A 17,529-nucleotide genomic window follows, 5' to 3' on the forward strand; every position below is an offset into this window, starting at 1 on the left:
TGGCTCCGGTCACGATCTCACATTTTGTGAGTTTGAGTCCGACATCAGGTGAGCCTAAGCCCTGGTTTGGGTGAGCATGAACCACACTTCAAGTGATCTCATTCCCTGCTTCCGGTGAGCCCGAGATCAAGATCAGCTTCAGGTAAAATACAAGCCTGCCTGGGGTGAGCCCTGTTTCTCTCTCTCTGCCTCCCTGTGGGATTCTCCCTCCCTCCCTCTCTCTGCCTCTTGCTCACCTGCACCCTTGCTCTCTCTCAAAAACAAAACAAAACAAACTTTGGGATCTTAAGCTCTCATTTAAGTGTTCTAAAAAACATTAGGAATCTTTTTTGTTCTTTTAATGAAAATTTTGGTCCCGTCACAGGCATTTCCTTAGTACACCCTGTGTGTCCTAGAGAATATTCTTAAAATTTACAAAATACCAAACTTACCTTATCGGCTGACTGCCAAAGAATATAGATTGTTACGTCATTATCTTTCTTTAAGATATAAGCATTCATGGGAAAAGGTCTTGTATTTTCTTTTTTTTTTTTGAAATGTTTTTTAATGTTTTATTTATTTTTGAGAGAGAGATTGAGACAGCATGAGCAGGGGAGGGTCAGAGAGAGAGGGAGACACAGAATCTGAAGCAGACTTCAGGCTCTGAGCTAGCTGTCAGCACAGAGCCCGACGTGGGGCTCGAACCCACGAACTGTGAGATCATGATCTGAGCTGAAGTCGGACGCTTAACTGACTGAGCCACCCAGGCGTCCCAGGTCTTGTATTTTCTTATTTCCTTCCTTGGTGATGCTGTGATCACAAGCACTCCCCAATCTATGTAAGTGCACAATCTGAGTGCTGGGTAAAGGAGTAGTAACGGACTTTTTACTGCAGCCACAGGTAGTGTTCTAAACTACAAGTAAGATTCTATCATATATAATTTTGCTCTGGTTTGCTTCTCAAACCACATTTCCGGATACTTTTTATATTAAACTATTTACACCCACAATGTGTGGCTGTGTCTAGTTCTCTAAATATACCAAGGGACTTCAGACATCTATGCCTATACACGTGGCTGTTCTCTTTTCTTAGAACTCTATGCCTAATACTTAGTATATTTTCACTTATCTTTTCCAAAACTCAGCTCATGAAAGTAATGCCACCAGAAAATTCCCAGCCTCTCCCAGATATCAACAGAGTTCATTCTCTTTTTTGAGTATTACTCCCTTCTTGGTCTCATATATATTTTTGTTTTACTTATACTGTCCTATGCATTTGTTTACATATTTGTCTCCTTTAATTAGACTGAAAGCTCCTTGAGTGTGTGTGTGTGTGTGTGTGTGTGTGTGTGTGTGTGTGTGTGTGTACGTTATATATATATACACCCAGGGTTACTGAGGTAGTAAGTGGAAAAGCCAGGATTCAAACCAGCTCTAGACCCTGTATCCTTAATCATGCTATAGTACACTTTAGTTGGCTATGATACAGAGTACTAGGGGAGAGTGCTCATTTAATGTAATGAGAGAAAGACTGAGGTAAATTTGAGCTGAAAGCTGAATGACGTAGATTCAACTAAGTGACTGTCTCAGTGAAGAGTGTTTTGGAAGGAACATAATATAGAAACAGACTAAGACATAGGTAAACTGGGGGGAGGGGAAGCCGGTCAAAGGGCCAGAAATGCCAGGGGTTAAATAAGCAGAAGAGTGTTAAGAAATGAGGTTAAAGAGATGGGGAGACAAGTCTGCATGTGGGGCCCTAATGGCCTTGGTAAGGACTTTGATTTCATTCCAACAGCAAGGGAAAGGAGGATTAAACAAAGGAGTCCGGCAACTGAAAGGCTGAGAATTCTGCTTACTATTAAGGACTCTCAGAATTACTCCTTTTCACTCTGAAGGACCCCATGATCTTTTGGGAGAGAAACAAGGTTTGTTACTGCTCTCAGGGAAACAATAAATGGAATGACAGGACAGGACCACAAGACTCTCACTAAACTCAAGGCTAACTGATGGCAACGTTGACCCATAGGGGCAAGAACATCTTTTGTAAAAGAGTGTCAGTAAGTTAGTAACAGCTTCAACTTTACTGTTACAAAAGCAAACAATCACTGCTGATGGAACACAGGGTTCAGTGACACTCTGGGATAAAAAGAAGAGAAGAAAATCCACTAGAACTAAGAAGCCAATCACTTAAGCAACTGCTGAAACCTTTATAAGGAAGAAGGGTGGCTATGGATAGCACTTTGAAGCCCTCCCTAGACACGCTCCACAAACGCACGCATTTAGAAAACGGTATGCAGAAAACTACTATAGGGAACGCAGTAGGCCCAATAAATGGTACATTTTGATATTTACATGCACAGCACAGGAACTATATTGGAAAATGCATCTGAACTCTACTTCCAATTAGCAGAATGACTGTGGGAAGGTAACGTGACTTTTAAGGACCCCAGTTTCCTTGTTTATAAAACGTGAGAATAGGATGGAATGTACTTCAATTCTTAAATACAAATGCATATATACATCCCTATGACCTTTCACTTAGTAGTGCAAATCCAAAGGTTTGGAAAACAGTTAAATGATTCTGGACTGGCTTGGTATCACACTATGCAATATATACTGAGATATAAATATGAAAATAAGTACATGTTTTAGTGCTTAAAATTTTTTTTAATGTTTATTTTTGAGAGAGAGCGTGCGCACACCTGAGCGGGGGAGGGGCATAGAGAGCGTGAGAGCGAGAGAGCTAGAGAGAGAGAATACAAAGTAGGCTCCAGGCTCTGAGCTGTCAGCATAGAGCTGGAAGCAGGGCTCAAACCCATGGACCAGGAGACCATGACCTGATTGGAAGTTGGACGCTTAATTGATGGAGCCACCCTGGTGCCCGTTGTAGTGTTTTAACATTACAGTGTGTGGGTTGACAAGTATAAGGAAATGGAATCAATATGCAGCCAAAGAAGACAGAAACTAATTCAAGTTTCTGGGCTAGATGTCAAATGTTTATACATACAGATTACCAAGTAAATTTACACTTTGAGGATATGTATATATGGAGTATTAGTTAAACATATAACAGGCAGGGGTGCCTGCATGGCTCAGTTGGTTAAGCAGCGGAGTTCTGTCACTTTCTCTCTCGCCCCTCCCCAAATTGTGTGCATGTGCGCTCTCTCAAAAATAAATGAAAACTTTACACATACACACACACACAAAGCATACAAACATATACATAAACAAGCATACAAAACACCACACTGGACTTCATATTAGGAGGCTTGAGTTCTAACTGTCTCTTCAATTACTCTCTACAGTATTTAATCAATTATCTGAGTCTCAGTTTTACTCACCACAAAATTATATAACTTAGTTACCTTCCAGTTCTTAAATTCGATACTCTCATAATAGGTCATGATTTGGTGGAATGCCTTTTATCACAATAGTTTGGACATATTAATGGGCAGTCTATGAAAATAATGTTGACCATCAATCAATATTTAACATGATACTTTCATTTTACAAATGAAGAGTTATCACACTTTCAGAGTTTTTAAAATGAAAATACTCAAATGTAAGAAAGAACCAATGGAAATAACTATCAGTGTGCTTTTATTTAAAAAAAATTTTTTGTTTTAATGTTTATTCAGTTTTTAGAGATAGAGATAGAGCATGAGTCAGGGAGGGGCAGAGAGAGAGGGAGACACAGAATCCGAAGAAGGCTCCAGGCTCTGAGCTGTCAGCAAAGAATCTGATGCCGGACTCGAACTCACGGATTGTGAGATCATGACCTGAACTGAAGTTGGATGTTTAACCAACTGAGCCACCTAGGCGCCCCTATCAGTGTGTTTTTAATAGGATTCTATGCTTTGTTCATTTTCATGCTTATGTATTTAAAAAAAAAAAAAAAAAGAAATTTCTTACATACCCTTTTAAATCAAGTATTTAAGTTAGAAAAAGAAAGCTACAGAAAAATTATCTCTGGGTGTCTAGGTGGCTCAGTCGATTGAGTGTCTGACTTCAGCTCAGGTCTTGATATCATGGTTCATGACTCTGGACCCTGAGTCAGCTTCTGCTGACAGCCTAGTGCCTAGAGTCTGCTTGAGATTCTGTGTCTCCCTCTCTCTCTGTCCCTCCCCCACTTATGCGCGCTCTCTCTCTCTTAAACATTTAAAAAATTATCTCTAGTTGATACTATTTCTTACATAAAAAACAGGATGCTGAAGGTTTATTATTATTATTACTTAAACATATATACCAACCAAAATCAATAACCAAAATAAAAAAGAGTAAAGAGAAAATATTAAAAGTTACAGAGGTCACATTGGCCTCATAAGAGTACTGTTCCACTTTACCTGATGAAGAACTTCCAGAGTAACAGGGTAAAAGAGGTTTTCAATAATTATTCGGAGCACAGGGCTCTGCCCAGGTAGAACCGTGCCTTCATTGGTAGGAGCTCCAGGAAGGGCCAGACTTCCCGACTGGACAGCACTGACAGCCTGCAGTGCAGCTTGGGCTCTCTATAAAACAATCCAAAAATCAGAAAAAAATACATATCTACTTTCTCTAGATGCACATATCCTAAATTTGTGATCAGTTAAGATTCAAAAGACTTGCTTTCTTATCACGACACAATATTTAAGAACAGTAAAGTTACGTGAAGAAATGAAAAAAAAAACACATGGCAAAAAAAGAAGAAAATGTGGGGATGATTTTTATTTCCTAATTTTTAAGTAACAGGAAAAAAAAAAAAACCAATGTGAAAGTAAGATTAAAGATGACTTAAAAACCACTTAAGTCCCTCTTCTTTTTCCCTCCCTGACCCACTGAGTTCTAAACTTTTGGGTGGAACATGATAAATGCAAATACGGAGCTGTGGGGTTCAGAAAGGGTTGGGAATGCATCCCTACAGGAAGACATCCTGGCATGAGCATCAGAGCCTGAGCAATGTGAGGACAGCACTGCATGGTAGGGTGCCTGGCAAGGGGAACCTGCGCCCAGACAAGGCAAGGAAGGCATCTTGTGTGAGAGTGGCTCACTGTTAGACATCAGAACCTGAGGAATACGAAAAGGATAAGAACTTAGGCATCCAGAAGAGACTAGCCTGGCAGGAGTGCCAAAGCCCAAAAAGAGTTAGGAAAGCATCCACAAGGTGTGAACCAATGGAATGAAGACAGTCCAAGCGGGGTGAAGAGGAGGTCCCTGAGGGCCTGACTGAGGTAAGGAGGTAATTCAATGGCAGGCCAGCCTAAAACAGGGTGGAAGAACCCAAGCAGGGGTAGGCAGACAAGTTTTTCTTTTTATTTAGCAAGAAAACAATAATATTTATTTGTAATAGAACTTTTATGGAGCACTAATTATAGGTATCATTCTATGCATTCACTGTACAAATCTCTCTTTACTTCTCACAACAATTTATGAGGTATGTATTGTATTCTTTTCAGATGAGAAAACTGAGTCTAGGATGGGTTAAATGATTTGATTTATCTGAGTCACACAGAAGACTGTAAACAGTGCACTTAAATACAAACTGCTTGATGAAAATCTGAAAATATCTCAAATACAATCCTGAACCCCACTTCTATCAGACTCCTGGAAAGGTCTATTTTTATTATTGTTATTAAATTATAGTTGACATATAATGGTATATTAGTTTCCAGTGTACAACATAGTGATTTGGCAATTCTATATATTACTCAATACCACAAGTAAGTCACCATCTGCCACTGCACAACACTAGTACAATATTATTGACTATATTTCCTATGCAGTACTTTTCATCTACATGACTTATTTATTTTATAACTGGGGGTCTGTACTTAACACCTTCACCTATTTTGCCAACCCCATCTAACTACATCCCCACGTGGCACCTATTAGTTTGCTCTCTGTATTTAAAAATCTGTTTTTTGTTTTTCATTTATTTTCTAGATACCACATATAAGTAAATCACTTATTTGTCTTTCTCTGTCTGATTTATTTCACTTAGCATAACACCTACTAGGTAGATCCATATTGTTGCAAATGCCAAGATTTCATTCGGCATTCAAGTTTCTAAATAGCATGTGCCACTAAAAAAAAAAACCAGAGTGTCCTAAAACAGGTCTAGTTCCAGAGCTGGAGCAAAGAAAGTACAAAATGAGCAACTTTTTTGTTTATTTGGTTTTGTTTGTTTTTACTAGAATGCAAAGAAGTGTTCAAAGATTTATGGAAACATGCCAAAAGACAGAAGATAGCTTCCTGAAGGGGCTCCTACTGGCCAAATATAGGACAGTTTGACAATCAAAATAGTGATTTTAACAAATAATAACCCATCAAATAAAACAGGAAACCTTAAGTTCATACTGATATACACTGACAGTTAATAAGGAGAAGTATATGTATACTGCCTTAAATATCTTCCCCTAATACACTCCTCTTTCCCCCTTTGTAAGCCATGACTTCACAGTGGAGAGGCCAAACATAAGCCTCATCCAGGAACTCAAGAGCACAACATCAGTAAGGCAACAAACTGAAATTATGTGCCACCTGATATGCAATGAGAAAAAAAGGACATCGCTTCTATGATGTTCCTGTCAAAACTATGTATACTGAATGCAATCACAAGGCAATACCAGATAAACTCAAATTCAGGGAAATACAAAAGATAGTCTGCCTATAATTATCTAAAGTGTCAAATCAAGGTCATGGGAGTCAAAACCTGAGGAACTGTTTCAGACTAAAGAACACTAAAAGACATAACTTCTAAACAGAACATGTGATTTTAAATAATGTTTGTTTTACTCTAACAAACATTATTGGGATGACGGGCAAAACTTGAATGGGGACTGAGGACCGAATGTCAATTTCCTAATTTTAACCTCTATATTTTGGTTGTGTAGGAGAATGTCCTTACTTATAGAAAATGCACACTGAAGTACTGGACAATGAAGACAGAGCAGGTAAGCAACTTATTCATAAATGCCTGAAGAAATCAAAACTTGTATTATATCTGCAACTCTTTCCCAATTTTGTGACTATCTCAAAACTTAAAACCATAATTTAAAAATGAAGTGGGTGAAAGAAGGAAAAATTGAAGGGAAAAAAGCATGGTTAATGATTAATGAAATTAAATGCAAATTTTCAACAATCTCTTTGTTCCATTCTCATCATTCCTTAAGAATGGTGATAGTTTGTGCCATAAAATGAAAAAAAATCTCACCAGTTTTTTACATATTGTAGTCACTTCCAATTTTAATGATCACAGTACTCTGTATGTTATTTTAAATTAACATTTCTTGTGTTTTGTTTTCATGACTTTAATTTTTAGTTTATTATATCGTCTCTCTGATGTGAGACATTATGCTATGATAAATAACATTAAAAGAAGTATCTTTCTGAAAACTGACTATCTTTTAACTTTGTGTATGCTTAATAGATGAACTTCCACTTTTTAAAAATTTATTTATTTTGAGGAGAGAGCATGAGGTAGAAGGAGAGAGAGAATCCTAAGCAGGCTCTACGCACCAGCAGCGCAAAGCCTGATGAAGATCTTGAACCCATGAACTGTGAGATCATGACCTGAGCTGAAACCAAGAGTTGGACACTTAACCCACTGAGTCACCCAGGTGCCCTGCAACAACTTTCACTTTTATGCTTATATGCATCTCTTTTTTTAATACCTTTTAACAGCATTTTAAAGCCATATAGATTTTTATGTAACAAGTAATGTTCAAAGCACCCAACATTCAGTTTCCAAACACATCATCATCTTTGAGAACAATGTATGAATAATTATTTGAAAGTTTTATATCATTTGTTTTCAAAACTATGCTCTTCTAAAACAGCCATGTGTATGGAATACTGAGCATCCCAATCCTGCTTCAAAAGCAGAGTTTATCTCATGTATTTTACACTGGGATCCTCAGTAAGAGTTTATTTGGAAAATGGGTTCTACTGCTTTCAAGTTTGAAAACTGATTCATACTTCCACTTTGAGCCTATAATTAGGAGAGGGTGGGGTCAATTAATCATAATAATTTAAAAAAGACCCAGAAGGTAGAATTAGCAGACGAGAACATGTGGGACTCAAACTCATGATCCCAAGATCAAGAGTTGTATGCTCTTCCTACTGGGCCAGCCAGGTGCCCTTAAATTCTTCATTTTTAAATTTATTTAAAGTTGGCCACATGTAGTTAGCAGCTACCATACTGAATATAACTGTAGAACATCTAGGCAAAGACTTCATCATAGAGAGGTTCTAAGTGGAATAACGGTTCTTTTTTCTCTTAGATCAGGGTGATTTAATCTTAACAAAACTAAGCCTACACAACCAAAAGGAAACTTAACCTTGCTGACTTTACTTCATTATGCCATCAATCATTCTACCAATCCCTCTTATTAAACAATTCTAAATATATGCTTCCTGCTACTGATATTATTCTTTTTATTATAGCTCCTCTTCTTCACTCTTCCTCTTTGGCATATGGAATACCACAGTGGAGAAATATGAGAAGCCATGGTATATACTGTCTTAATCATTCTAGAATTCTCCATATATTCTGCATTAGTAGAATTAGTATTTCACAGAGCACTGAGTACAAAGGTCTCTGAGCAGCAGGCATGCAAGAAATGCTTTTGACAATAAAAATCTGAGAAAATAACACCTGAAAAGAAGATAGATTTATTTAATAAGTAACACTATAGTTTCAATTTTTAATTAGGCAAAACATTCAGGTAAAAAAATAAAACTGAGGCATACTCTCCACAGAGGGCAACAGAAAAGTCAGGGGTAGGGAAGAATGTGAAATGTTTTCTTAATATAAAGAGATTATTTCACATAGAAGATTTATGTTCTGTGTATTTGATGCTAAAAATTATGAGGCAGTAGAATTCCTCCTATGGGAGATAATTTTTTAAATGTTTTATAAACAAACTGTCTGGAATAGTTGTAATAACTTAATAAAGGAAACAGCAGTAGCATGACTGGAAATGCGAATATTTTATCAAGGTGGGGGAAGGACAAACAGACCTCATATAAAATTTATTTATTATTATTATTTTTTTAACGTTTTCTTTCTTTCTTTCTTTTTAAATGTTTTATTTATTTCTAGGAGAGAGAGAGACAGCGTGAGCAGGGGAGGGTCAGAGAGAGAGGGAGTGACAGACTCTGAAACAGGCTCCAGGCTCTGAGCTGGCAGTCAGCACAGAGCCCGACGCGGGGCTCGAACCCACGAACCGCGAGATCATGACCTAAGCGAAAGTCGGACGCTTAACCGACTAAGCCACCCAGGCGCCCCCGTTTTATTTATTTCTGAGAGAGAGAGAGAGAGAGAGCGAGAGCGAGAGCGAGAGCGCGCAGGGGAGGGTCAGAGAGAGAGGGAGACACAGAATCCAAAACAGGCTCCAGGCTCTGAGCCAGCTGTCAGCACAGAGCCCAATGCGGGGCTGGAACCCACGAACCGCGAGATCATGACCTGAGCGGAAGTCACGCCCAACCGACTTGAGCCACCCAGGCACCCCGGCTTCATATAAAATTTAAACATGCCTGGATAATGTAAAAAAGACATTTCTAAAATGGAGATAGAAATGAATGTACAATAAAATGCACGGATCTTAAGTGTAGGGTTTGCTGATTTTTTAAGAAAACATTTTTAGGCAAAATCTTTCCACAGTTATCTCTGCAGATTTATAAATGTCCATTCACAGGGTAAAAACAAAACTGTCTACACCCTAATGATGGTTATTAAGAAAACCATTTCCCAAATGCTGTACCTCAAATTATCATCTAAAGTTTTTAGCTACAATTTTAGTTTACAAATTTTTTAAGCTTATTTATTTTGAGAGAGACAGAGAAAGCACAAGTGGGCGAGGGGCAGAGAGAGAATCTCAAGCAGGCTCTGCCCTGCCAGCATGGAGCCCAATGTGGGGCATGAACTCACTACATCATGAGATCATGACCTGAACCAAAACCAAGAGTTGGATGCTTAACCGACTGAGCTACCCAGGCATCCCAACTATAATTTTAGTTTAAATAAAAGGATACAGATATCTGAGGGGCTCCTCCATTGGTTGAGCAGTTGACTCTTGATTTCAGCTCAGGTCATGATCCCAGGCTGAGCTCTGTGCAGGGAGCAAACCTTGCTTAAGATTCTCTCTCTCTTTCCCTTTGCCCTTCTCCACTGCTTGTGTTCTCTCTCTCTCTCTCATAAATAAAAAAGTTAAAAAAATATTTGATATTCACCTGACCCTCTGGCAAGTATGTCCATAGGGTGGAAAAGAAGTTATGTGCATGTTTTGGGGTAACTTGCTATTCAGAGTATAAAAGATAATGAAATAGTAATTTATTAGTTTCATGGGGCAGTCAGAAAAAAAAAAAAAGACCTTTGGTACATTTTATATATGCAAACAAGTACCTTCAATTCTGACTTCAATACTGGTGTAGGACTTTGAATAAAAGAAAAACTATTATATTTTATCAAACGTCAATGCATAAAAATTGCACAAAAGTAACAAAATGGAAAGGGCACTAGGAAGAAATCAAGGCTATCGAAGAATAAACTAGGTCATTTCGGCTGGCTTTGGTTGCCAAGCAACTGGGATTCCTCACGGTTTCCCTTTAGAATAATCCAGTCTTTAAGAGTTTTATTAAATTGCTATTTCTTTTTCAAGACTTATTCTAACATATTTAGGAATCACACTGGTAAGAAAACTGCAATAACTTACATGAATGAAAATTTAAAACTCTAGTGAAAGACAGGAGACAAAAGAATCATAGAGCAATATAAGTATGTTAATTTTCTCAAATTAATTTATAAAATCAACCCAATTCCAATTTGTTTTTTTGGGGGGGTAGGAGTTATCTAAATAATTCTATTATATATGGAGAGGTAAAATACAGTAACTAGTTAATGTCTGAAAAGAGAGTAAAGAAGAGGGCTTTGCCCTACAAAATATTAATGCTGGAGACATTAGCCCTGGGGACATGAAAACAGGAATGGAACAGAATCGAATTCAAATGGTAGTCTGGATTAGACATGCAATGCACACCATGTGAGTAGCACATACAAGAGGGTATATCAGGGCCATGCAAATAGAATGTGTATGCATGTCCAGGAAGGGTATACATGTGTGCTTTAAGTAGGCACGCAAGTGTACAGAAAACTAGAACATGACAAAGGACAAGTTTCACATGAGTGGATAATAAATGGGTTATTCAAAAAAATTAACAGAGGAGAAACTGGTCACTGGGAGTTAAAAAAGAGATCAAAGCCTACCCTCAAAGACTACTCTTTACCGCCAAAATATTTCTAGTAAAAAAAAAAAAATTAAACATTAAAATAAAAACTAAAACAAAAATATGAGAAGAAAACACAGATAAAAACCAATTTTTTTGATGTTGCTATGTTAGGTCCTTATGAACATGGTATCAAAATCAGAAACCATAATACAATCTTAAGAGATTTGACTACTATGTAAAAATATTTTTAAAACTGCATTAGTAGACAAAACTCACAGAGATAGAAAGTAGACTGTGGTTGCCAGAGGCTAGGGGGACAGGGGAATGAAGAATTAGTGTTTAGGGTACAGAGTTTCAATTTGGGAAGGTGAAAGAATTTTTTAATTTTTTTTAAAGTTTATTTATTGAGGGGCACCTCGGTGGCTCAGTTGGTTACGCATCCGACTTCAGCTCAGGTCACGATCTCATGGTTTGTGGGTTTGAGCACCACATCGGGCTCTATGCTGACAGCTAGCTCAGAGCCTGGAATTTGTCTTCAGATTCTGTGTCTCCCTCTCTCCCTGTCCCTCTCCTGCTCACGCGGTCTCTCTCTCTCAAAAATAAATAAAACATTAAAAAATTAAAGTTTATTTATTGAGAAAGAGAGAGATAGAGGGAGAGACAAACAGACAGACAGACAGACAGAGAGAAGGAAGGGGGAGGAGAGTGAGAGAGATCCCAAACAGGCTCTCACTGTCGGTGCAGAGCCGGATGCGGGGGCCTAATCTTACACACTATGAGACCATAACCTGGTGCTCCAAGGTGAAAGAATTCTGGAGACAGATGGTGGTGATGGGTTGCACATGTGAATGTACCTAATGCTGCTCAGCACTTATAAATGGTCAAAATAGTAAATTTTATATATATTTCACCACGGTTTTAAAAATGGGGAAAAAACTGCATCAACAGAAATCACTCGACTTTATAAGTTATCAAATAAATATTAAGTAAACAAGAAGATGTGATTTCATCACCTAACAAAGATGACAGGAAAACTGCTTCCTTACACATTTTAGTGGCACCCAAAGCTGGCACATACGCTTTTTAAAAAACAATCATGTGGGGTACCTGGGTGGTTCAGCCAGTTAAGCATCCAACTTAGGCTCAGGTCCTGATCTTACTGTTCATGGGTTCAAGCCCCGCATTGGGTTCTCTGCTGTCAGCATGGAGCCCGCTTGGGATCCTCTGTCTCCCTGTCTCTCTGCCCCTCCCCCACCTGCACACAAACCCACACTCTTTCTCAAAAATAAACATTAAAAAAAAGCAATCGTGTAACATATCAAAATATAAAATATGCATGTGCTGAGTCCCAGCAATTTCACTGGCACAAATGTTAATAAGAAAATGTTGCAAGTGTGCTAAGATATGTAAGAATGCTGCTACAGCTCTATTTCTAAAAAGTATAAAATTGGAAACAATCTGAATGTCTATTAAGACACTGGATAGATTATGGTGGTCTTATAGAAGAGAGTATCATTTAAAAATTATGAAGTAATTCTGCCTTTATAGCCATGAAACAATATCCATGACACATTACAGAGAAAAAAATAATAGCTTTCAAAACACTAGGATTCCACTGATGTAAAATTATATACACAGATAATAATCCACCTGGATAGAGAAAGGGTACACACCAAACTGTTAGCAGATGTTAATTAGCTGTTTCTGGACAACTGTTTGTTGGTGGTGGTGTTGTCATTTTCACTTTTCTGGATTGTTTGAATGTTTTACCATGAGAATAGATGCTACTTAGAATTTGTAAGTCAATTTTTCATTTAAAAGAGTTTACACTATTTAAAAATACTGTAACATCTAACATCTCACTAAGTTTATATAGGTTATTATATGCTACTGATAGCTCTTAGAACAAGCTAACGATTATGCACAGGAAAAGTCACTGTTTTAAAAATGTGGAGGGGCGCCTGGGTGGCTTAGTCGGTTAAGCGTCCGACTTTTGNAAAAATAAAAATGTGGAAAACTGTAATTTAAATTCAGTAGCTTGCACTATAATGACTTTCAACACAGAATCAAAGAGCTGGAGGAGTTCTTTTGCCTAGGGCAAGAGTATAGGGGCCAAACATACTCAAAACATAGTAAAAAACCTCTTTCTTGCTTTTGTGGATCAATTTTTCTTACCCTTAAGTAATTTCAAATTACTATTTTAGCTACTACAAATCAAGCTAGAGAGAAAAAAAAGAGTCAATATGAGCTATATCAAAATAAAAACTGAAAAATGAGGTTAGAGATGTTGATATTCTACATTCCGCATTCACCTAGAAGAGTCAAAAATCATTTAATGAACATATCCATACAAATTCTTATTAACATCTTAAATGTTAACATCATAATAGAAGCTTCACTGAAATTCTTAATGCCTTTGTTACATACTCTGTGTATTCTGTAAAAAGTTCCTTTTAGACCTGAAATTTTAAGAGATACATAAGAATGTAAGTTTTTTCTCTTTAGAAAACTAAATTATCTGCCATTTTTGCAGTGAAATGCTAAAATGGCACTACTTAAGCCTTCAGGTAAGAATTTATATACAGAATCTTTACTAATAAAGCATTCTAACATGAAGAAAGTAACATGACTTTTTTTCCCTGAGAAATAAAAAATTAATTTTAAGCTATTATACCATGTGGTATAGCTAATTTTTAAAAAGCCTTTAGTACTTACAGCTTGATTAGGTAGATTGTCAGTCTTAAGTTCTCTGTGATTGGAATACTGAATAAAAACAGGCTGGCTTCGAAGGTGAGGAGTAACGGGAGTGTAGTAATTCACCATAGTAACAGCAGCTTCCTCAGAAGCCATTTCTAAGAAAGCCTGCAATAAACACAAGAAAGTAAAGTGAAAGCTCATGTTTTTGAAAGACAGCTAAGAACTATGAAAAGACTTTTGCTTCAAAGTGTACCACTGATGCTGAATGAAAACACATATGAAAAGTTGGGTTCAATAAAGGATTTGGGATTGGGAAATTGCCAGTTGAATAAATGATTTCATGTGGTTTTTGGTTTTCCTCTTCTTTTTCTTCTAAAATCTAGAAATAATTAAAAAAGCAAAAAAATAAAGGTGAGCATCAGCACTGTAAATGGATGCTTTCAGGTGTTGGAATTTAACAGTTCTTTCCTAAATATAAACTTCTCAAAGATGGGGCATAATGATTTGCTCTCTTTTACCTTTTAAGCAAATAGCTATTTATGATACACTTAAGTTTATTATACAATAAAACCAGCATTCAGGTGTAAAGGCTCAATTGTTCAAGTTAGGGAAATGGGAAAACTTCTTTCCAACATTAAGCTAATATTGATTTGAATCATTCAAGTGACTCTTTTTGAGGTGTTAAAAAATACAGAGACGTCAAGCCTAAAATGAAGTTATGTGTATTAAGCCCACGTCACCAAACCAAGAGTTAAATACCCAACAATTATAGTTTCAACCTCTCCCAAGATTAAAATCTTAAACCAGTTCATCTGGAATTACTTGGTCAGCACTAGTGAGGTTATCTTCATGACAGACCTCCACCATTCCCTAAAGGAAGATGATCTTGCCTCAAACAATTCACTCTGCTAGTAACTTCCTGGTCCCACCCACCCTATGCTGCCTATAAGTCTTTCATTTTGCACTGCTCTTCACACCTTTCTACCTGCTAGATGGGATGCTGCCCAATTCGTGAATCCCTGAATAAAGCCAATAAAATCTTTAAAATTTACACAACCAAATTCATCTTTTAACATCTGTGATTATTGTACAAGTATTAGATTTTTGAAAAATAATAGTAACAGCTGAGATCAGAAGAGGCTCCTTGGGATCTAAGTCTTATTCTATACATGGCTTCTTTTAGCCGTCAGAACTCCTGAAACTTCCATGAAAGGTTCTGCCACCCTATCTCAATGGTTAGTTACAAAGATGAAATACTAACCATTCTAAGTCCTCAGAACTACCTATAATGAACATCTCAAATTTAAAATGCAAGAAGAATTCCTGATCCAAATCCGTGCAAATTTCTAATTCGACAATTCAATTCTTTTTTTACCGCAACAGAGCAGGTTGATTAGCACATGTATGGTAACCACTTCAAATTACATATAAACATTTACAATTTATTTATAAAGATATGCATTTATTAACAAAATTTCCTAAACAGAGGAAATGGCAAATATCCGTAAGTCAAACTATTTATTTGTTTATAGTTATCTTAATAAGTGTTTCTATTTGGCAAATATCCCAGTTAAGGAATATTAACTTGACAAATGTTAAATGTGTATCAATCAAATGTCACAACTGAACCAATTAAATGCTTTAACAGAACTAACAATATTCTATGAAGTAGTAATATTAGCCACATCACAATGGATCAAATATCATTAATTAATTGATCCTCAATAAACAAACAAAATTCTGCTATCTTCAAGAAATGCACTTTAAAACCACTATCTGGTTATGTGGAAACTAATTTGGCAATAAACTATTTGTAAAAAAATAAAAATAATAAATAATAAAAAATAAAAAATAAAAATTAAAAAATAAATTAAAAAAATAAAACCACTATCTGGGGGGCACTTGGGTGGCTCGGTAGGTTAAGCATCCGACTTCAGCTCAGGTCATGATCTCACGATTCATGGGTTCGAGCCCTGCGTTGGGCTCTGTGCTGACAGTTCAGAGCCTGGAGTCTGTTTCAGATTCTGTGTCTCCCTCTCTCTCTGCCCCTCCCCCACTCATGCTCTGTCTCTCTCTGTCTCAGAAATAAATAAACTATATAAAAAAAATTTTAAACTACTATCTGTATCAGTAATGTGCTTTTACTACTTTTTCTAAGAGGATAAAAATGATCAAGCTAACCAAAAAGCAATACTAATCTGATTTTTAACCACCTTTTCAACAAAGAATGTGTGACTGCTAATAATATTTACTGTACAGAGGAAGAGTATCTTTCTGAAAACTCCTTCATAAATGTAAAGAACTAAACTCAATGTCTAACATTAATTACACAAAGGAAAAGCTAAACATCAACTTTGGAATACATGATTGTTGTTATGCAAAATTTTTCCTGAAAGTATATATAACTTAAAAATTCATACATAAAAATATTTTTTCCACATGGAGCCCAGTAAAAAAAATTATTTAGGTGTTTCCAAAGTATCCAAAGAAATCAATTTTCATAATAAGAGGTGGGAAAAAACCCCAAAAGTCACTAACCACAGAATGGCTGGTGAAAATATTCCCCATGCTGCCCTCAACACTCCACCTCTAAGCACCATTAGAAAGATTACAGCTACGCATAGTTCTGACTCACATCACACTCTCTTGCTAAAGTATATTACTAACAAAATATTTTCTAAACATGATTTATGATCAAGAGATAAGCAGTTAACATAACAGCACTACAGATAAATAATAAACCCAGAACCGATAGCAGAGACAAAAACAAATTGTGACGTTGCCTGCTGCCCCTTCCAACCATCTAACAGAATGTACAGGACACACTATATGAAACATGATAATATACATGACACATATATCCGATACATCTCTAATACATCATTAGACTTGGCCATGTTGGCTCTTTTTAAACCACCCAAACTATATATTCTCAATAGTGGCAATGGAGTTAAAATAAAGATCCAGGCACATGTAAGATTTCTAAAAGACATAAGATAAATGTATAAACACAAAAGAGCTGAAGACTAAAAGATGTTATGTAGCCTCTCCAGATTTAAATAAGCTCATCTGAATTAAATAGGAATGTTAGTTTACTAAAGGGCCAGAATGAGACATCATAATCTCTTTCATGTTCTAATACGTACCAATCTATTTATAAATATATTAATGTTTCTTAAACTTATTTACTAAAGTGTAAGAACATAGGGACTTATCACAATGCACTACACATATCTAGGGCCTAAATCTGTTGTCGTCTTCTTACCAGAAATGCTCAGTTTAAAAGATTTTCAGGACAACCAAAAACTGGGAAAAAAACTAAAGAATTCATCCTAATGGGGTCTGAGTTGGAACAAAAAAGTAGGTGATTACTTAAATCAACATAACAAATATTATATTTTTGTCACGTCACCATTAAAGCAAGTTTCCTTATTCATCTTAAGAAAACCTATTAACTTTTGAAATGAAGAACCTCTATGGGGCGCCTGGGTGGCTTAGTCGGTTGAGCATCCGACTTTCACTTAGGTCATGATCTCGCGGTTCGTGGGTTCGAGCCCCGCGTCGGGCTCTGTGCTGACTGCCAGCTCAGAGCCTGGAGCCTGTTTCGGTCTGTGACTCCCTCTCTCTCTGACCCTCCCCTGCTCACGCT

At 36.9% G+C, this 17,529-nt stretch overlaps 1 protein-coding gene across 3 annotated transcripts in view; it reads right to left on the reverse strand.

The window, feature by feature from the left end:
* Window positions 1-17,529, reverse strand: part of PTBP3 (polypyrimidine tract binding protein 3) — a 115,823-nt gene that overhangs the window by 39,186 nt on the left and 59,108 nt on the right. For all 3 annotated transcript variants that reach the window (XM_077769872.1, XM_077769871.1, XM_077769873.1), the window contains 2 exons: window positions 13,899-14,045; window positions 4,322-4,486 (listed from right to left, as the gene is read on the reverse strand). In XM_077769872.1, coding sequence (XP_077625998.1) covers window positions 4,322-4,486; window positions 13,899-14,045 — 312 coding nt within the window. The remainder of the gene's footprint in view (window positions 1-4,321; window positions 4,487-13,898; window positions 14,046-17,529) is intronic.

The sequence above is a fragment of the Crocuta crocuta genome, unplaced genomic scaffold (genome assembly GCF_008692635.1).
Source record: "Crocuta crocuta isolate KB4526 unplaced genomic scaffold, BGI_CrCroc_1.0 scaffold95, whole genome shotgun sequence".
Classification (NCBI taxonomy): domain Eukaryota; kingdom Metazoa; phylum Chordata; class Mammalia; order Carnivora; family Hyaenidae; genus Crocuta; species Crocuta crocuta.